This window comes from Drosophila novamexicana, unplaced genomic scaffold (genome assembly GCF_003285875.2).
Source record: "Drosophila novamexicana strain 15010-1031.04,08,12 unplaced genomic scaffold, DnovRS2.1 tig00000121-arrow-pilon, whole genome shotgun sequence".
Lineage (NCBI taxonomy): Eukaryota > Metazoa > Arthropoda > Insecta > Diptera > Drosophilidae > Drosophila > Drosophila novamexicana.
This window is the reverse complement of record NW_020824773.1, coordinates 2,418,451-2,440,292: the sequence shown is the minus strand read 5'-3', so window position 1 is coordinate 2,440,292 and position 21,842 is coordinate 2,418,451. Positions and strand designations below refer to the sequence as shown.

The following is a 21,842-nucleotide window of genomic DNA, read 5'->3' as shown; positions in this document are numbered from 1 at the left end:
CGACTTCATCAAGTATATATATTCTTTGATGTAGCTATATCTAGCTATATTTGATCTAGCTATATCCTCTTGGATCGACACTTTACAACTAGAGACTTGACAAATTGAAACATATATCCTCTCAAGTTTGTTTAGAGTGATCGTTAATTTGGAGATCATTAAGATTGGACTATAAAACCCGAAGTGATTCAAGAACGCATTTCCCACAGTGTGGAGCTCAGCGACTATTCAGCTGTGTATGTATATATGTATGTGTGTATGTTTTTTATCTGGCTTAAGGATATCTGCTAGTCGGGCACTCCCGATTAAGTCATATTTAGTTACTGTTGTTGTTGTTGCTGCTGTTGCAGCAGCTGCTGTCGTCGTCCCCCCCCCCCCCCCCCCCCCCCCCCCCCTCCCCCGCAGTGCGCCGCCCGCTGCGGTTGAGTGAGATGCTCGTGCACGCAAGGCAATAAAGTATCGAAATTTACGTTGAAAAGTAATTAAATTAAATTAAAGACAAGTCGCAAGTTGTTTAAACTTTTTGTGACGACGCCTCGACTTGAATTGTTGTAGCTCCACGTCGATTTGCATGATGGGCAGCCGCAGTCGATGCCGCAGTTGACGTTGACATTTTTGTTGGAGCCGGCAATTTCCACCCGCAGCCATCAGGCATTTGGAGCAGCCCCAACAGCAGCTGGAACGGGGGCTGCGGCTGCCAGGCAGGAGATGTGCTGGTCAATGCTGTCATTGCCTGAACTCTGGTCACTCATGTAAATTAGCTGCGTTGTCAAATAATGCTGATTTGTTGTTGGTTCGTTGGCAGACTAACAAAAGCAAAGCTACCCATACCCCTCATACCATATAGAACCCTCTACCCCCCCCTTCTGTTACCATGCGCTGCCAAACTTGACAGACCGAACTGTCCAATGGCCATCACTTGACGCATATCTCGAACCATGACAGAGCCGGACAGTGTTCGACGTGCAGCTTTTTGTTTAAAAATCAAATCAAATATTACGAGAAAATTTCAATGCGGTTAAATGCATAGGAAATTGTATGCCCTCTCTCTCTCTCTCTCTTGCTTTCTCTCGCTCTTTTGAGGTCCAGCCGCAACCGCAAAAACGCAAATGTTGACTCGACACTCGACGGGGCCTCAAAATGGGGCTGTTCTCGTTTACATAAATCTTAAACAAGTCTTTTATTCCACGTGTTTCACACAACAAACGTTTCACATTTCCAGTCGCATGAACAGTGCGGTTATTTAACATTAATTGTTAATTAATGTAAGTTTTTAATGAATATTTCTTGAATTGACCGAATCGTTTGTGACTATTCTTTGCATGTTTCATTTCTAGTACTCCAACAAATAACTTGCTAATATATTAAAATGATAAGCAATAAGTGATTATCTGTTCCTGATTCCAAAATATTTGCGAATAAACTATTTTAAAAGATACAGATAAAATAGTCACTGTAATGCTTCGTTCTTAATTGTTTCATCTCTTTCTAAATTCCCGGGCGTTTTGCTGTTGAAACTGAAAACGGGAACTCCTGAAACTAAGTTCAAAATGATGTCAATTTTTGTCAATAGCTGCAATTGCCCTATTAAACGGAAACATACGGGTCTGTTTATCTATACATTTGTTGCTACTCAGCCGTGTGGCATGTATTGAGCTGCGTCTTAAAGGGTTTTAAATTTGGCGACACGCCTCTGTGCACACAGATGCTTGCCGCATGCCTCGAAAAAGATCAGATTGTGCGACGTGTCAAGTGTCCAAAATTCAATTAGACTTCATTAGCATTAGCAGCCGGTGTCACATGGTTATTGTTGTTGTTGTTCCTGCTGCTGCTGGTGCTGGTGCTGTCTGGGCCCACCTTGTGGCTGTGGCGTGCACAGATTTAACCGTTTGCAGATTAGCATAAATGAGATCATTAAAATGCGCTTACGTTTGTGTGGGTGGGCGGGGTTTAGTTGAGTGGTTCGGTGGTTCGTATGCAAGGTGCGACTTCCTTTTGCACGTAGCAGACGCAGCCTGCAAATTGCCTGACTGTAAGTGTCACTGCTGTCGGGGTTCGTGTCTTGGCTACTCACACACACACACACACACACACACAAACACATGGAATTTGCATAATTATTGTTGGCAGCTTTGACATTAATGTTTAATATTGCAACTAGTTTTCGGGCATCTTATTGCTACACTTTTTTACCATGGCTAAATTGGGCATTACATTTTGTGTAACGAGTCCGTAAACAAGCAGCCACTCAAGCTGTTTACACTGTCGCACAAGTTTCGGCAAATACGGTTCCATATTGGGTTTGGCGAGGGTAATTAAATTCCGTCTGACTATATATTAAGGTTAAAGCTTGAAGTTCCCAAATGCACTGAAAATAGATTCCTTCTTTCATGCATTGCTGTTAAGCTTTGTTGCTGCTTTAAAATTCGCAATGTGTTTAAGCTACCAGTGACTGATAAGGCGTGTCTTTAGTGGATGCAAAAGTTGACACAGAAACTTTATGTGTATCAAATAAATATGTAAATATGTAGCCAACCTTTATTTTTAACAATTAAAAAGGTTTATTAAACTAGACTATTTATTAACATTATCTAAATAATAACTCGCTGTTAGAATTCCCAATGAGTTTAAGCTTCTGGTGGCTGATAAGGCGTGGCTTGAGTCCATTGAGCAGACCATTAGCAAGTTCTTGAATTAGATATCCTGCAACCTGCGCCCTATTTCACTTATTTGTAATAAGTAAAAAAATTAATAAATATATAATCCATCTTGACTTTAGCGCTAAAAAGGTTGGTTAAACTTGACTATTAATTAAGATAAAGGTTTAAAATAGCGTTGAAAGCCTTAAATGAGCTTAAAGTAAAATAATTATAATTTTAAAATGTAATTTTGCCAGCTGGGTTGAACTGAAACCGGAAAATTTTTTGCCCGATTTGCTGTTAAGCGTCGTTAAAATTCACAACGAGCTTAAGCTTACAGTGATTGATAAGGTCAAGTTAAGAGTCACTGGAAGACCATTAAAAGGTGCTTGCATGAGCTCTTCTGCCAACCTGGTCCCCATTTCGAAAATGTGTAGCAAATGAATAATTAACAAAAAAGGTCAATCTTACATATTTAGCACTAAAAAGGTTACTAAAATTTGACTATTTGGTAAGATAATCTAAATGTAAGCACACAGAGCTAGAGAGAGCTTTTGAGAGCTTTAAGAAAGCTTTAAGCAAGAGAAATGAAATGTAAATACCATATCGCGAGTTGCCTTGCAATAAGGATTAAATTTAAGCTGAACAATCAAACATGTTTGGTTAAAACTTAAATATTACATAAGGGAAAAACAAATAAACATTAAAAACAGTGCAGCATAAACTTTATGTACAAAAACTTGCATATACGAAATACAATTTTATTTTATAGATATCGCTTGAACTGTTATGGATGCTGGCTTAAAAAAAGAAAACAATATTAAATTAATGCGCACGGCAATTTATCAAAACTTATATTACACAATAGACTAAAAAATTAAACTTAAAGCAAGAAAATAAAATATTTCAATTTAATTGACACTTGAGGAAAAACACAACGTTTTTCGAGAGGCGCTTTAAATAATGCTGATTTAGCGAGTTGCTCCAAATTGTTGTTGTTGTTGTTTATTGCTCAAATGGATGCAGCTAGACGTATTATATATATATGTTGGTAAAATATCGAGTCTGGTTAATTGGCCTGTCAAAAACCTGTTGCTATAGGAAGGTTATTTTTTGTAGCGTAGCGTAGTTGTTGTTGTGTCCAGTTTTCTATGGGGCATGTGGAAGCCCGTATGTATATGTGTGCCACAAACATGTGTGTGCGTGGATGTGTGGCGCAAACCCTTTGCAGCCGCCAAACGAGCTAATTTTGATGATATCCACAGTCGAGCAGACAGTCGGTGAGTTTTGGTCCAATTTTGACAGGAGATACGTTGTGGTGGCAGCTGCAGGTGCTGCTGCTGCTGCTGCTGCTGGTGGTGCTCTTGTGCCCTGTGGGTGAAGGTTTGACTGTGTGCTGAGCTGCACTAAAAGCCTGTCGCAGCCTGCAAATTGAATCAGCCGGTATGTGTGTGTGTGTGTGTGTGAGTGTGTGCCTAGAGGGCGACGTGCGCGCTCTCATGAAATGTGACCGCAATTGCGGTTCGTTAGCTGCATTTCAGCTAGTCCACATGGTCCACATGGCAATGGACTGCGAGCAGGCCCGCTGCTGCACACACACGCACACACACACACAGAGCCATTCTATGGGCAGGTGGAAAACGTGCAAAGGGGCCGCCGAATATAAACCAAAATGGGCGTGTGCCCAGTTACAATGCAAAAGCATTGTGCTTAAGTGGTCAACTGACCAAAAGCACTTTGACCATGCGGTGCACGCGGCCGCTGCGCTCAGTTAGCCCTTTAAGTTGTCGCCACCCGGTTTTATTATTTATGACAAAATGCCGAGTATCAAAATGGCAATGCCAAGCATTTCGCTTGGCACTTAGCGGCAATTAGTAGCCGCTGCAGATACACAAGCACACCCTCCACACGCACACCTGTTGTCGCTGCCTGAAATCACGGCGTGTGTCGACGTCTGAGATTTGCGCGCCCGGCGAGCGGCATCAAATGTGGCAACCGGAGTCAACGTTGCCAACTTGAAGGTAATTACGACAAAGACGCACATCCTAGGCACATCCGGTTAGGCACGCACAAAAGCACAAAAACTTGTAGCTGCCAGCTACCTGCCCCCAGCCCCCCAGCCCCTGCCCCCAGTCAGGGCCCCCAGCTCCTGCCCCTGCTGCAACAACTCGACAACCAACTTCGTGCTGGTTTGACTTTTCAACGCTCGACAAAACGTGACAAGCATTGCGAATCAGCGGCCAGTTTAAAGGCTCGCAGCGTCAGGATATGTCGCCAGGATATATGTGCGAGTCCGGGCCTTAACGGCCTGACCTACTCATGAGTGCCAAATGAGTTGTTAGATCTGAACTACAGACGGCTCTCCAGAGAAGTTTATTCAAGTCAAGGCGCAGGCGGCGGCTCATCCGCAGACTGTTGCTTATTGCCCTTGGTTGGGTGTGTGCGTGTGTGTGTGTGTCGATGTGTGTGACGGTGTGTGTGTGCCTGGCTTTTGTTGGCTAACTAAATGTTGTTAGGCAAAGTAAACGCCATTGTAGACATTGGCAAGCGACCGACAGGGCCGCAATCTGCTGCCAGGGGCGTAGCTGGGCGGGGTTCAGCATCGACTCGGCTAAATGGCGGTTAAACTTTTTAAAACTAATGATGCTGCTGCTGCAATTACCCAGAAATTAATTACAAAATACGGGCTTTAAGCCGCTTTAAATCCAAAAGATTAAAGTATAAAAGATTTATTTATTATTATTAAATGTGCTTATTGTTATCATTATTATTTTTGATTAATACGGGCGTTTCTTTTTTGAATTATAATTTTTTTTATTTGTTGTTTATTTTTGCTGGTTGTTTTTTGAGCCATGAACCCATTGAAAATGGTTAAAAAGGGCATAATAGTCTTGTGCAACTGTATATAATAGACAGAAGGAAGCCTCTCCAACTTCATAAGGTACATATGTATATCTTGGTCAGTATCGATCAGCATCAAATCGATCTAACCGTGCCCGTCCGTCTGTCCGTCCGTCTTTCCGTCCGTCTGTCCTTGCGTCTACCTTTATTATTATTATATATTATTATTTTCAACTTATATCTGACCTCACATATTTTGTTTTTATTTTCTTAAATTATTCTATTATATTACCTATTTTTAATCCTGTTTTATTTGAGAACTTAATATCTTTAGTTCAAACGATTTCGAGTATGTGACGCCCCTGCGTTCCGCTTGGACCTATCCACATGGAGCTTATTACCGTGCCTGAAACACAACGCCGTCTGCCTTGAAGTCGTCATCCTGGCATGGGTGCAGCTTTATTAGAAATTTCCTTTTCTGCCGCTATCTTTTTTCTATTTACCTCAGTCAGGATACAGAAGCCGACGTATAAGACGCTCCGCTTCGTTGCAGCACGGCCGCACTGCAGCTGCGGCACACACACACACATAAACACACACACTCACACACACACACCGCCGTTCAGGAAATGCCCAACTGTAGGTATTATTTCGTAGCATGTCCTGATATCTTGGCGCTCTGGCTGCCTTCAAGTTGTTGACTCAACCTGCTCATTAATTTTTTACGCTTAATGTGTTTTTCTAATGATTTTTAAATTGCTTCTCAGATTTCAAATTTTTGGCAGCATTGTGCAATATTTGGTTGTGTGGCCTCCTTTACTATCTCGAGCGGGCGGCTCCTTATTTGTGTGCGGCCCTCCTTGGGATAAACCAAATTCGAGCCAAGTAGAAGTCAAAGTTAAAAAGCGGCTCATTAGCGACTCATGTTTATATCTGTGCGTTTGTGTGTGTGTGTCTGTGTGTGTGTGTGTATTTTTCGGGGTGTCTGGTTGTATCCATATTAATTTACAGTTGATTCAACAACAGGCAGGACGCAAAAAATGTCGAATGCAATAATTAAAATGCAATAACAACAACAAGCAGCCGGCTTCACGGGCAACAACAATCTGCTAGACCAGTATTCAGTTCTTACCGCTCCCTGTACTTGCTTCGAATGCCTGGGCCAACAGGCTGTTGGGGTATATTCAACAAATTTTATTTTGCCAAGCGTGACTTGGGTTCAAAATAAGTGTTTTTCCATTTGGTGTACATAATAATAATAAAATTTTGTCAATAATAATATTCGTACTTTTTGTTAACCGTAACTTTCCTCTTGTTTTCTTATTCATTTGAGAAACTAATATTTTTTTTTTTAACTAATTACTAAAGTCATTAATATAACACTAGTAATTCATATAAAAAAAAATTGGTATTTTCAAAAATTGAATAAGAAAGAAAAGTGTAAAATGTTTGACAATAAATTTAATTTTTTAAAGGTTCGTATTTAAGTTGTTAAAGTACACTAAACTCTTTTAGTATTTTAAACTAATTACTTGACTAAAATTTTTTACGGGTTTTTTCCAATCATCGACCATGTGTTTAGCCAATATACAATTGCATTGACAGAAGAATAAAAAATTTAACAAAATTAAAAAAAAAAAAAAATATTGACAAATTTCTTACCTTAATATATAAACTTTGAATTAAAAAAAAATGATCAGAAGAAAACATTATGAATATGGTATAAGGTAAGTTGAATGTGTAATTTAAATTTTAAATGTGTAAAAATAATGGCATTTTCATGAAGTAGGCATAAGCATTGTTATTAACATTATATAAACAGATTTTCATTCATTTAACCCCTAAAAGTATGCAATAAGTGCGCGCTTATCATAGTCCGACATGCTTTTAACTTACACTTATATACTGCTTACTTATCCAGCTCTGTTAGCATCCAATTGTTTGCCACGCGCACACACACACACCCACACACACACAGAGAGGCACACGCACACACAGACTCACGCACACGCATGGCCTCGCATCACGCATAGGACGCGTTGTGCACTTTGCCACTTCTTTGGGCGCTGCTGCAACATTTTGTCTGACTGACAAATTTAATTACTGCTGGCTTCATGTCTGTCTGCTGTGTGTGAGCTACTGTATGTGAGTGTGTGTGTTGGGGAACTGTTGTTTGCGTCGTTACTGATATGGCAACAGGACCAGGGCCAGGGCCAGGGCCAGGGCCTGGTCCCGGCGCAGATTGAGGACCCGGACTGAAGTCACTTCATTTGATGCGTCAATCAGCACAATCAAAAACTGCAGCCCATGAAAATCAATTAAAAAGCCGTTGACACACTGCCCAGGCCCTGGCCAATGGTGCGCTCATCGGATTGTGTGTCCCTGGTGGTGTTGTCCTGGGCTGATGCTGTCAACAGCGCTCTGAACGTTTTGCAATTGACGCTGCCTGGATTAACATTTATATTTCAGCAGGCGCAGGACCTGTATACAATACTTTTTTTGGTTTCCTTTTTGTTTTTTTTGTTGGTTTGATATTCCTCCGGGGCGTTGTAATTCATTTGAAATGCAAATTCCTTTGTAGCGGATATAGCAACAACACACTTGCAAAACAAATCAAAGGCGTCATTCAGCGGCAACATGATGCGGCATTTTCGAGCTGGCGAGACTGGAATTGGAGTTGGAGTTGCAGTTGCTGGTGACGTCAGCGTATTGCATAGTTAATTGCTGGCCCCGCTGAGTTGCAGGAAAAAAAAAGAAAAATACAATAAAAAAAAATAAACAAGAAACGGAGGCAGCGCCACTTAATAAATGAAATGTCATTGAGGCGTGCGGCAATCAACAAAACAAAAATCCAAACGGATTTAACACCAAGCGGCACAAATGACGCATGAGTAGGCGCTGAAATTGTGGGTGGTGCAAAAGCAACTGTAAATGAACGCATACACCCACCAACTTACACACTGACTGACTGACTGACTGACTGACTGCTTGACTTGCCAGGCCCGGCAAACTGACAGCGTCCGAGTGAGCGCTGAGCGTCGCTTTATCTGCTTTTGAGTCGCACATGCACACACACACACACGCACTCGCACACACGCACACCACTTGTCATGGACACCCGCTGTCCTGCAACGCGTTAAGCTTGTCTGGACGCGACTTTTGTTTACCCTCAACCCATTTAAGCTTTAAACGTGCTGTTAACTTTTTTCCTGGACTCGCGGGCCTATTTTTGAATTAACTTAACAAAATGTTAATAAATTTAAGCTTGAAAATAATCGTGATTATATCAAATATTTTTAAAAAATTATTTTTAATATTATTAAAAATCAAATATACATATTTGATATATATTTATTTATATTATAAAATGCAGGCTGCCTTCATACAGTTTGGTCCTCTCCAAAACCTGTATTTATATATACAAAATATAGAAAAATTATCAATTATATTAATGAATTGTTGACCCGAAAATGTTTAGCTTAAAACACCATTTGCTCTCTCTGTTACAAGCTAAATGCTCCAAAGTGTGTACCCCATGTATCCTGGTCGGATAACACATTCGGCACGCACACAAAAAGAGGACATGAGCAACTGCAGCTGCAAGTGGCCCTCCTTCAGTTACTGCTACTGCTACTGCTACTGCCACTGCGACTTGCCGGCGGCAGTGGGATTGGGATTGGGTAGTGTTGGACGCGGCGTCATTGTAGTTGTTGCTGCTGCTGCTGCTGCGTCAGCTGCAACTGATGACATTGTCAGACAGCCAGGCGCACCCCGGGCTATGAAGGGACTAACAAGCCTGACAGTCACTCAGCGTCAGTCAGGCTCTGGGCCGGCTGCCCGGCTGCCCAGCTGCCCAGCCTGGGACGTTGTGCAAATTAAAAGTTTGGCCCACACTTGACACGTGCTTAGAAGTTGCAACGCCCCCACTTACCCCCCTAGCCGCAACGCAGCAATGTCCAGCCACCAAACGGTTGGTCGTTTTCTTTTTTTTTTTTTTCTTTTTTGGACACAGCATGTTTGTGGCTTGTGGCAGCGTTTTGTGTTTCCCACTTTCTATCTGTCGGGGCGGGCTTTAGGAGCTGTCACATGAAATTTATGAGACCCAGCCAAAACGTCAACTTGCGTGCAGCTGCATAAACTTGTTGCATATGTTGATGCATCGCAGCGCGGCAAAGGTAGACACTGCTGACAAAGCGACTGCCTAAAATTTATGCACTCGCCGCTAAGTGGCCTCAGCATGGTACAGAAGACTGTATAAAGTGGCTAAGACTATGGCTGCAAGCCTAACAACCGCCTTCGGTGGTTCGGTTCGCGGCGAGAATCCAATGTCTTGCCTTAAGGTTCGTTTCGAGGGCTAGGGCTTAAGTTTATGTAATTTAAAGGAATTTTTTCGAATTTTGAATATAGATATAAGTAAAAGTAATCCGATCGGGAGAGCTCGATTTGGGATTACCCTGGACCATATCTGGTAGCAGTAAAGTACAGACAAATTGGTGTAACTATGTTTCAATAATATTTTATTATTAAAGTTGAAAAATCCCAATGATCCTCAACAGCTTTATTATTACTTCTCTATTGCTGTTTCCCTTTTCAATGCCCATATCTTCTCTTGCATGGGTTTCATAGCTTTCGGCTTGCTTTCGTGAGTAGCATTCAATTTCTTGATGCTCTTAACTCTCTCGCGATTTGGCAAGACAAGGTTATGTAGTGTTGGGCTTTTGATCGCGTGATGTGCTCTACATAACCTCAACAGGGATCAATATTCTTCCTATATTGGTTCACTTAGTTCGTAAGTGCATAATTAAAAAAAAAATATAATAACTTGAACAAGCAAAGCTAATTTTTTATAACATAATATCGAAAAATAAAACCGGAACACTGTGAGACATGAATGAATAGTTCAGTTCTGGAACTAGTTCGTAAGGCAACTCACTTTAATATTGCTCAGTCAAGTCAATATATTCTAAGGGATCGCGTGAATTGGATACGAAAATCACACCCTCATCATTTTCTTCATCCGAACCACTTGCTTTAGATGAATTAATTTCCAAGCTTCCCAGACTGACTTTAATTTTTTTATTTGCTTGCATGGGAATGGGATCTAAGCTGTTTCTGCGTTTGCGAATCCTTTTTTTAACTGGACTTAGTGGAACAACACGACTTCTTAGTTTCATATAGCTCGGTGTATCCATTTTGAAATATGTTCTCAGTCGTTTTTTCTTGTTGTATTATGATATGACTGGTGTTCCAATTTGGAGCTGACTGTAGTTAAAAATCGAAAACAACGTAACGGATATCTAGATCTCCCTAAAGAGAAGTCAAGGAACATACAAAAATTTGAGGTTTTAGGGAACCATAAGTGGGTTTTGGTGAAATGAATGGAAGACTTTTGACTGTAATTGTTTGGTTCCAAGCTGTTTATAAGGAAAACATACAGTCCTTGGGCTCCATACCTTGAGACGGAAAAAGCTGGCCGAAGGAAACTTGAGCCAGAATCTTATTTTATTTTGAATATTTAACTTTAATCGCAAGCAATTTTAGCTGTTTGTGGACAACATATTTATATTTTTATTTAAATATTTAATTCTTTATTAATATTCAAAAAATAAAAGAACAATTTGAACATAATTTCAAGCACAAGTGCGCTCCCGCAATACCCTTAGTAGTTCCAGATCCTTCACAAGATAATCCAGATAGCTGTGAAAGTTGAAGGTCATGCTATTTAGAGCGCGCGTCGTTGTCTGCGAGATCATATCAAGGGTCAGGCATGGTTCCTGTTGCTGCCTGAGCAGCAGCTCGCGGACCAAACCGATCTGCCTATCCAGGTCAACAAGCGACTGAAAGATCAGCTCCAGGTCCTGATGTAACGAGCCGTGTTTATCCTCCTCTAGCGAGCGCACACAAATGGCTACGAGCCCGGGTATTAGCCAGACAAGTGGTCGGCCAAGGCACAGCTCGTGCTCCAGTTGCTTCGGTTCAATTGGCCGCTTAACCTGAAAGGGCAGTCGGCATTTGCAATAGCAAGTTAGCTTTTCCTTCAGCTGGCAGCTCTGCAGTTTGTTGCGCAGGTGGCACAGCAGACGCATCGGACCGATCAGCAAGGATTTATAGAGGGGCTGGCAGGGTGGCTTCCGGTCGCCGCAGCGGCGACTCCAATATCTGGAAGGTTTTGGCTTTGCCGCAAGCGGACGCAAGCCCGGATAGGCAGACTTAGCCGCGTGCTGACATTGCGGCTGCGGGATTTCCAGGCACTTCTTGAGTTTTAATGTAAACAGCGTAATCCTCTCCAGCAGCACATCGCGCAGCGCCTGCCAGTTTTTGGGCAGTCGGCGTAAATTGCCCTGCAGCTGAAATAGTTCGCATTGCTCGCCGCTCGAGCTGGACACCAGCATATAGAAGTCTCTGGCTGCCTGCATCTGAAAGCCATACAGCTGGCAGTCGAGGCTGAGCGCCAGGACCAGCGGCAGTCGCCGATCCTGCTTCTGCTGCACAGTTAGCGGCAGCTCGCAATGCATGACCATGCCGAAGACACGTTTGATGGCATACATCTTGAGGATGATCAGCATGGTCAGGCAGTTGGACAGGCGAAATAGCTGCCAGCTGGCCTCCCTGTCTCCGTTCATGTTTGGCCAGTAGATGGCGGCAAAGACGATCGTGTAGAGCATAACTCGCGGCAGTGTTGAGCGAAACTCGAAGTGTTGCCAGCTCAGCCATTCCGATGTGGCATGGTTCATGCGCACCATGGGCAGCGGCCACACTTCGCTGTTGAATTTGAAATGCTCGCTCAGGAAGTAGGCGAGGCCACAGAAGGCGCCGTTCATCAGCAGAAAATGGCCAGTGTAGCTCAAATCCACATCAACGTTCAGCTCATCCATATATTTCAAATACAGCCAGCAACTGCAGTAGCCCAAGCTAATAAGCACGGTCAGCAGACAGAGTTTAATTGGCAGCTCCTGTCTCATGCGCACCTGACGCGAACTGTGGCAAGCCGGCAGACGTTCGTGTATGCGGCATAGCAACAGCCCATAGATGGCCACATGGAGGCCCAGCAGCTGCATTCGAGTCATGGTATAGAACGAACATACAATCCAGTCAAACAATACAGACAGGCATTCAATTGGATGGGCGATATCGAAACGCTGGTAAAGCAAGAAAATCGCCAGCAGTTGGTACTCGGTCAGGTAACACAGCCAGGTGGCAAAGAGGTAGCGATTCAACAGCAGCCTGCCAATCATTGAATCTGGCGTATTCAGCTGGTACGGCAGGCCAAACGGCATGTTTATTTTTAGCTTTGGAAAACAAGACATTGGCTTAGATTCAAGATTGAGAATTATAAAAATATTTTGATTCGTTTTGATGTGTGCTTGGAATACAAACTGTATATTTACTAGGCCTCCTCAGATCAAAATATCCAAATTTGTGCAAGTTTCTTACTTTCGAAATGAGATTTTTTCAGTTTTGTGAAGAACGGGGTAGAAGAGAAACATAAAAGTGAAAAATATATATAGGAGAAACTACATATCAAATTTGAGGTTAGCAGTTTTTACCTATTCTTGCTGCTATCAATTGTGTTGAGTATCCAGTCATATCTATATCTGGGTCCTCCGCATTCTTGACCGCAAATAAACCATGTCAAAAAGCTGATTATTGGTTATCAGAGATACACCAGAAGTCTTGTTGGCATGACTATTCGTCCTGACCCGCAGGTCATATCAGATCCTTAGTGATTCTCGGTATTGAGTTTCTTGGGCAGCATTGTTGGAATCTCGGGAGTTGTCTCATTGAGTTGATTCTAACCTGACTTAAAGGCGACGGCTGCATTTATTGTACTTTTCTTGTTAGGGGAATCGTCTGCACCAAGCGTCCAAGAGTGAGCTTCATTCGAATAGGTCACAACATTTTCAGGTCAACTGACATTCCTTAGTGAAATGCGCTGACCACCAGATATTCATGTGGATGACCCAGCTTGAATCGAGAATAGTTTAATATTAAAATGGGCAGCAGAAATAATATCCTAGCAGTAATGATAGCTTATCAGGCTACCTCTTGGAAATCGATAGGCTTTCTATATATTTACAATGCGTGGTTTCCATGGGTTCCTCGAGAGCTCGCGCACATCCTTTCGCTGCAGCTGCAGTTGACAATAGCAGGACCGGTAAAAGCTAGTTAGACGACATTTTGTTGAAGAAGAAGTTGCCCACTATTCAAATTGAGTCCAAAACTTAAAGCTTGTATAGGCCTTTTTGTCTGGCGGTTGATAGTTTATCTTTCATTGGCAACATTGCTTGCGCTTCTAACTATAACTCTTTGCTGGGGCATTATTGGCACGGTAAATGAGCCACGCATCGTTAACGAATTAACATAGTTTAGAAAAATATTTTGTTTTCCAGTAATTTGTTTCAATACAATGCCACCACGACCGAACTAAAACAATTTTCTTTTATTGCGTTCAAAGTATGTTGTATGTTTTGTTTTAAGCCCCACAAAATATGTATACATAAAAATTCTTTAGCATCAAATATAAGGGGCAAGACTTTCTGTTTTTCGCCCGTAACTCGGAGATTATAAGAGCTAGAGTCATCAAACTTGGTATGTATAGAAAAAACAATTGCAGATTAATTTTTTTCGAAAAGAGCGCTCTGACTTGTCTTCCTTTTTGAAATGCTATAAACTTAGATTGCGAATCTATTTTCAGCTAAACCGCTTCGAATGCGGTTCGAACCATGAATTAAAAATACTAAATTACAACACTTTTATTGCTATACTTTAAGCACGAGATCATTTTTTTAACAGTTGGTCAGTTCTTTAATTTCTGTTTTTAACCACTTTTTATAATATGCAATATTGGTGTATACTCCTGGAAATCCCTGTGCGGCACATCCTCTGCCCCAAGATACAATACCAACAAGTTTCTTTTTGGAGACCAATGGACCACCGGAATCACCCTGGCATGCGTCGTTGGCATTTAAGGCGGCACAAATCATTTGCCTGGTGATACTATAGCCATACCGCCCATAGTTGGTATTTTGGCATTTTTTGTAATCCATTATACGAAGGTTCACTGCTTGCAGAATCTCTGGGCGCTTTGTTGATTTCGCTTTGAGGAGACCCCAACCTGAAACAGAGGCTCCAGTTCCATCACGTGGAACTGACGAAGTTAATGTAATCGGCTGCGCAAGGGGTCCAAACTTCAGTGGGGTTGCCAATCGCATGATTGCAATGTCATTAAGATATTTCTTCGCTCGATATTCGGTATGAGACTTTATTTTCGCTACTTTCACAACCTGGCCACCCTTTTTCCAAAACCTAGATCCAGCTCGTATAGTCAACGTTTTTACATCCATGTTGACCAAACAATGCGCAGCAGTTAAGATTATTTGACTGGCCACAATTGAGCCACCACAAAAGTGAAACCCATATTTCTGTATCGATACCTGCCAAGGTGCTTCCTGTATGTCAATGGGGTGTCCATTCACAATGCGATACGCGTCTAAGACAGTCATCGTGCAGAATAACAGAAATAGCACAAAAAAGTAGCTGATCCTCATTTTGTGATTTCTATATTTCTGGTTTATGCTTCTAGTCCCAGACTTAAGAGTTTGACTCTTTTTGTGACACTCTCGTATTGTTTAGGATGCCATAAAAATGTGAAACATCTTTAGTTACGGCCATGTAAGGGTATTTTAACTGTAACGTAGCGTTAAGAGCCATTTGTAACACACTAATTATTTTTCAAGAAGAACAGGTAAGAGTACTCTATTCGGGAGTGCCTGTATCAGTCCCGAGATATGAATAAGTTCCGGCAGTTTTGTGTATTGAATGTGAAGTCTATGTTAGTTGGTTGAGTCTTGGTTGTCACTTTGTATTTATCTCTATTTGCCTGTTCAGGTGTGTTTGCCTAAGCTTGATTTGCACTCAATCATCTAAATCGAAAGCCCCTGCTATTACTTTTAAAGCTGTTCCCAGTAGATTTATGATGCGGAAATATCTATGATTAACTTTTAAATGTTGATGTGAATGTGTCGATGTGTCCAAGCTCTGTAGTCAGCATTTTTCCAATGTCGTCCTGGTTAAATAGGTCTAGAGTCTTCATAGTCTCGTGCAATGTCACATTCTCAGTGTGTCACAGAACTGTTCGATCCTGTCTGATCCGATATGTTTCCACAATGTCTTCTGTGACCCCAGTCAACTTCTCTCCCAGACTTAACCTTTACTGATACTTTTTAATCTCCACTTTGTGACTGAATGATTCATTCCATCGTTGGAAACAAAATAAGATCGACAGTTTCACTTATTTGTTTACTGAGTTTCATGCAACGTGCGGTTTCCGCTAATGTGCTGTGGCATCTCCTGACTTGACTTGACTTCATACATGAACCGATAATCGAGAGCTTGCTCCGTTTCCAAGCAATCCATACATACCGATAACAACTATATGTACTATCAACCAATTTACGCCTCCATTTAAATGCTGTTGTATTTTGGGAATAATCTATAGCACAATCAAATCCTCTACCGGAAATTACATCGACATCTTGATAACAAACATGTGCTTACATACACATACATACATGCACACACACACACAAATATATTAGCCATTGCATTGTGTCACAAGCCATACAATCGATAGAGGCTTCAAATTGATCCGAAAGTGTTGAAAAATTTTCTGTTGCGACCGAATCCCATGAATACTACTTGAGTCCATTTTGGTATGCCCGATTGCTGAGAGTGTCAACCGAACGCTGAGCTTGGGGAGCCGAACGATCAGAGAGCCGAGATCTGCATACATATGCATGTATTGTGTGGATGTCCGCAGAAGTCGTTTGACGCGAGCCACGCATACAAGTACTTCAACAAATCTCTCAAGTTTTTATTATTATATTCTTAACAATTGACTGTTGAATTATCGTTATCGCTCATTTCCAGTTTTGGGATTTCGGACTTTAGCCACCTGCTATAATATGCAATATTCGTGTACACGCCTGGAAATCCTCTTGACGCACATCCTTTACCCCAAGATACAATACCAACAAGTTGCTTTCTGGAGACCAATGGACCACCAGAATCACCCTGGCATGCGTCGTTGGAATTTAAGGAGGCACAAATCATTTGCCTGCTGATATAATAACCATACCGTCCATAGTTGGTCCTTTGGCATCTTTTATAAGTCATTATACGAAGATTCACCTCTTGCAGGATCGATGGACGCTTTCTTGATTTAGCCTTGAGCAGACCCCAACCTGTAACAAAGGCTTTAGCTCCCTCACGTGGTACGCTCGAGGTTAAACTAATCGCTTGTGCGTTGTATCCAAGTCTTATCGGTTTGGCCAAACGCATTAGTGCAATGTCATGAAGATGTTTTCTGGCATGATAGGCATTATGAATCTTTATTTCCGCTACCTTCACAACCTGGCCACCATTTCTCCAATACTTAGATCCAGCTCGTATACTTAAAATTCTTGTTTCCTTCCTCGCCAAGCAATGCGCAGCAGTTAGTATTATTTTACTGCTCAAAATTGAGCCCCCACAAAAGTGAAACCCATTTTTCTGTATCGATACCTGCCAAGGTGCTTCCCGTATGTCAATGGGGTATCCATTCACAATGCGATTCGCGTCTAAGACAGTCATTGTGGAGAATAACAGAAGCAGCAGAAACAGGTTGCTGATCGACATTTTGTGTTTTCTACTTTGACACTTTTTGTAAGAGCTTATTGAAACTATATTGCTGGCAAGTTTCGTAGATTGCAAATCTCTCTTCCAGCGCACTCGGAAGCAGTAATATGGTTTGAGATCCCAATAAAAATGTGAAACATCTTTAGTTACGCCCACGATAAGGGTATTTAAAATGTAATCTAGCGTTAAGAGTAACTTGTTACATACGTGAGCAATTTATTATTCTAGCAACATCAAATGCAGATTGCCTTCAAGCATTCAAGCATTCAATATAACTACACCTTTTCTTTAATAACTTCTGAGTATCTTAACTGAACTTTTCATAAAATTTTCAGCGGTTGTTATTATGGTATTATACAATATTTGTATATTCCCCTAAAGACAATTACTGAAATTTGTGGACAGTTTCAATTGATTCATTTATTTGATGTACAGCTATGAGATTGGTGTAGCATTTTTTGTTTATATTTCCTTTAATTTTCATTTGCTCGTGAAATTCACTCCCGTCTTCTCACGTACTTAAATATCCACTCTCGGTAGTGAGCAACATCGGTATAAACTCCTGGATGTCCTTTTCTTGCACATCCAATGCCCCAAGAAACAATACCCACAAGTTGATTGTCCACAACCAACGGTCCACCAGAATCGCCTTGACATGCATCTCTAGCACTGCTTGTAGCACAGATCATGCCCTTATAAACTTTCTTACCAAGTATAGCATATTTGGACATTTGACAGGTCCTGCGATCGATTATACGCAGCGTAGCCATTTGCAAGTTTCTTGAACCGACAGTTGCATTCTCATTTTGAAGACCCCAGCCTGAAACAGAGGCTACGGTTCCTCTCTTAGGAGTTTCTTTTGCAAGTCGAATTCTATACGAATTGCGGGTATAGTTAAGTCTCTGGTCTAGTCGCACGATGGCGATATCGTTCTTGGTGGGATTGGTACCATAATTCGGATGCCTTTTGACTTGAGCCACATGTAATAGCTGTCCACCACGATTCCAGTACTTGGATCCTGCTCGCACTTGCAGTAGAAATGCAGGGATGTATAACACACAATGCGCGGCAGTTATGATTGTTTTAGAGCTTATAATGCTGCCACCGCAAATGTGATGTCCCAACGCTTGTATCGAAACCTGCCAGGGTGCATCGCGTATAGAAATGGGAACTCCATTGACAATCCGATTGTTACTCCGTGAAATATGGCTTGCGCCCAGGACTGTCGTCGTAGAAAGTAGCAGAAGAAGCAGTAAAGCCCATCTAATGGGCATTGTGTATTTAAAATGGTAATTGCCCTTTACATCCAGTTGAAAGGATGACTTGCACAGATCTATGTTAAACTGCAAACAAATATTTTTAAAATATTTATATTGGTTCATTTGCTACGGTAAGGTAAGGGTGAACTAATGCGTTACGTATTTGTAAATCATGTTATATATGCATAGTTTATATAATACTAGATTAATATGTTCTTTGAAAATAATCCAAAATATTTTCTTATTTAACAGTGCTCGACTAGGTATATTATTACTGTATAAGATACAAGTGGATCTTCCTGAAAATTGCTGTGATCCAGTTTTTCCTATATATTTTCTTGTCCACCCAACTACCTTGAACCGATCGCAAAATCACGTTACACTTGACATTTAAGTACATGGGTAACCCGCAACTAGCTTCAACTGCCTTCAACCAGACCGATCCACATAGTTGCCACCGCCTCCTTGTTCACAGCCATGCCAGGAATTCGTCTTCCATGAAAAAAACTGAACTAAAATAGCAGGACGTGCACAGACCCAACATAGGATGCAGTCGCAATTACAACTGCTATTTGTGTGTATTCCAGTGTGTGCATAAAAACACATTTTCTTTAATAACTTCTGTGCTTCTAAAATGATCTTGATAAAATTCCATCAGCAGTAGTTCTTATTATTCTTTAGAACAAACGTACTTGCTTAAAAAAACAATATTATTAAAATTGTGGCTTAATTTGGATGTTAGTTTTCATTGATTTATTTATTTGATTTATAGCTATGTGGTGGAGGGGAGGGTGACGATAGCTATAAAATTAAAGACATCAAATATATATCGATATCGATTCTTACGGGTTGCTTGGAAACGGGACAACTTATCGGGTTATGTGCTGGTATTAGAAGGAACTACGTGCAATTTTAATTCCCCAATAGTTTCTGGGATCGATGCATTCATACATGAGGACATTCACACGGACACGGCTAGAGCTACTCGACTGTTGATACTGATCAATAATATATATATTTTATGGGGTTGGAGATGAACAGAATCCTTATAACATTTTTACAAATTTTCAATGGGTTCAGTGTATAAAAAATAAAAAAAAACCAAAGAAAATGTTCAATGTTATTATTCGTTTCGCCTTTTTCTCTGTTATTTGCTTTAAATTGAAATTATTGATTGTTTTACTGTAAATGGTAATAAATTAAATATAAAAATTAATAATTCCCGTCGAATTTGAAAGGGAGCTGTCCTTGTTTAGTACGACACAGGTTCACGACGTCACGTTTGGATAGCATAATTAAAAGACTTTGTTGTTTTTATTGGCTGCATACATACTTTGATCTCTCCAATTGGGTCTTCAATTTTCCAAAACCCCGTCTGATTGCCCGATTGTAGACCTTCCATCAATGCCTTACTAATGTCGTGATTATAAATTATATTTAAACTCTTAATTATTTTTATAAATGTCCATTTGTTCGTCAAATTTTAAGAAATTCAACTTCCTAAGGTATCCATGTTTTTTAGTACCCAGTCACGGTAGTAAGCAACGTCGGTATAAACTCCTGGAAATCCGCGTTTTGCACATCCCAGGCCCCAAGAAACAATACCCACAAGTTTTCCATTCGCAACCAAGGGTCCACCAGAATCTCCCTGACATGCATCTTTACCACCGCTAGCAGCACAGATCATGCCTTTAGTTATTTTCATTTTACGTTCAGCATATTTGGACTTCTGGCAGGTCCCGCGATCGATCATAGACAGTACCGCTATACGCAAGTCTATTGTAAAGGCATTTTTGTCCTCTACATAACGACCCCAGCCTGAAACAAAGGCGGTGGTTCCATCATAGGGAGAGTTGCTCGCAAGGTCAATCTTATTTGCTTTGTAGCTGAGGTTAAGTTTCCTTTTCAGTAGCAGCAGGGTGATGTCGTGTTTATATGGGCTGCCTACATAACCCGAATGCTTTTTGGCATATACAACATTAACGAGCTGCCCACCAGTATTCCTAAATGTGGATCCTGCTCGCACTTGCAGCTGATGTGCAGGGAGATTCAGACAATGCGCGGCAGTTATAAATTTTTTAGCGTTTAAAATGCTGCCGCCACAAATGTGATTTCCCATTACTTGTATCGAAACCTGCCAGGGTGCAAAGCTTATAGGAATGGTTATTCCATTGACAATCCGAAGGTGGCTCTGTGTAGTTTGGCGCACACCGAGGACAGCCGTACTAGAAAGTAGCTGTATAAAAAGTAAAGCCCAGCTAATCGGCATCTTATACCTAAAATTGTATGTGCCCTTTACATTTAGATCAAACGATGATTGGCACAGATCTATAGTTAAACTGCAAACAACTATTTCTAAAATATTTGAAGTGGACTTGAACCTCTTTAGTTTTGGTTCATTGGAACTAAAGCGTTACGTATTTGTAAATCATGTTATATATGCTTAGAAAATACTAGACTAATATGTTCGCATGTCGATCACATCGAACACATTTTGTTGTTATAGACTGCGTCAAGAGAACAAAAATATATAAAATAAAATATATATAATGTCCGACTCTGCAGTCTGTCGGTTAGGGTTAATACCGGCTTGCAGTTTTGTTAAATATATTTACTTAAAAAATATTTGCTTTGCTTTTAAAATTGGATTCACGAAACACTCAACTCTACTCTATGAATATTTTTACACTTTTTTCTATTTGGCGCATGGCGCAACAATTGCAAGAGCTGCATAATATTTTTAGCAGGTTCAACTATTTTTAATATGTTTCTTAAACTATAGTGAGTTATTGTTGTTGCATTTTGCAACGCTACAAATTGAATTAAATATTATTTATGGTCGTGCATTTTTGCAAGCGTCGCAAAACAAAGTTTTTGTTAGGAAAAGTTACACACATGGAATTGCATAATTCCGAGGAATAATTTGGAAAACCAACTGGCGGCCTTTTAAGCCTGCCCGCCTGAAGTGCGGCAAGAGTGTGTGCTTAGTGTTGGGGGGGGGGGGTTAAGGTGGGGGACTTAGACATGGGTAGAGGGGGTGGAGGCGGGTCGGGTTTGGTTGGCACTTAACCCGCTCACAGGCACATTTGTTTTTTGTGTTGTCTTCGCATCGCATCGCGTTGCGTTTTTTTCAGCGCATGTTGAGCGTAAATATGTCTATCCTGTTAGGCAGGCAAGCGGGGTATACACGACTTGGGTATAGAGCAGTGCTACAATGTGCAGTACAAAAATATGTACTACAAAAACAAGCGTAAGTATAATAAAATAAAAAATTTAATGAAAAATTGTTAAAAAAAAAAGAAATAAGTTATTATTAATAAAAAATTAATAGGTTTTAAGGAAAATTTGGTTCTGAGAGAAAATTATACATAGATTTATCTTATTTTGAGGTAAAAGAATTAAAGTTCTGATATCACATTTATAAAAC

The 21,842-nt window shown here is 40.9% G+C and overlaps 5 protein-coding genes across 5 annotated transcripts; all 5 read right to left on the bottom strand.

Moving 5' to 3' along the window:
* Window positions 1-11,081: 11,081 nt before the first annotated feature.
* On the bottom strand, window positions 11,082-13,508 carry LOC115758105 (nucleoporin Ndc1). The gene is made up of 2 exons (XM_030698628.1): window positions 13,028-13,508; window positions 11,082-12,909 (listed from the first exon to the last, which is right to left on the bottom strand). The coding sequence occupies exon 2, from the start codon at window positions 12,785-12,787 to the stop codon at window positions 11,111-11,113; it is 1,677 nt and encodes a 558-aa protein (XP_030554488.1). The 5' UTR covers window positions 12,788-12,909; window positions 13,028-13,508; the 3' UTR covers window positions 11,082-11,110.
* Window positions 13,509-14,258: 750 nt separating this feature from the next.
* LOC115758109 (trypsin delta-like) lies at window positions 14,259-15,087 on the bottom strand. Its single transcript, XM_030698633.1, has one exon. It carries the CDS (start codon window positions 15,026-15,028, stop codon window positions 14,267-14,269), a length of 762 nt encoding a protein of 253 aa, XP_030554493.1. The 5' UTR covers window positions 15,029-15,087; the 3' UTR covers window positions 14,259-14,266.
* A 1,242-nt stretch (window positions 15,088-16,329) lies between these two features.
* LOC115758106 (trypsin delta-like) lies at window positions 16,330-17,409 on the bottom strand. The gene has a single exon (XM_030698629.1). The coding sequence runs from the start codon at window positions 17,154-17,156 to the stop codon at window positions 16,368-16,370; it is 789 nt and encodes a 262-aa protein (XP_030554489.1). The 5' UTR covers window positions 17,157-17,409; the 3' UTR covers window positions 16,330-16,367.
* A 141-nt stretch (window positions 17,410-17,550) lies between these two features.
* LOC115758107 (trypsin alpha-like) lies at window positions 17,551-18,489 on the bottom strand. The gene has a single exon (XM_030698631.1). It carries the CDS (start codon window positions 18,428-18,430, stop codon window positions 17,654-17,656), a length of 777 nt encoding a protein of 258 aa, XP_030554491.1. The 5' UTR covers window positions 18,431-18,489; the 3' UTR covers window positions 17,551-17,653.
* Window positions 18,490-19,485: 996 nt separating this feature from the next.
* Window positions 19,486-20,745, bottom strand: LOC115758108 (trypsin beta-like). The gene has a single exon (XM_030698632.1). The coding sequence runs from the start codon at window positions 20,682-20,684 to the stop codon at window positions 19,908-19,910; it is 777 nt and encodes a 258-aa protein (XP_030554492.1). The 5' UTR covers window positions 20,685-20,745; the 3' UTR covers window positions 19,486-19,907.
* Window positions 20,746-21,842: the final 1,097 nt, after the last annotated feature.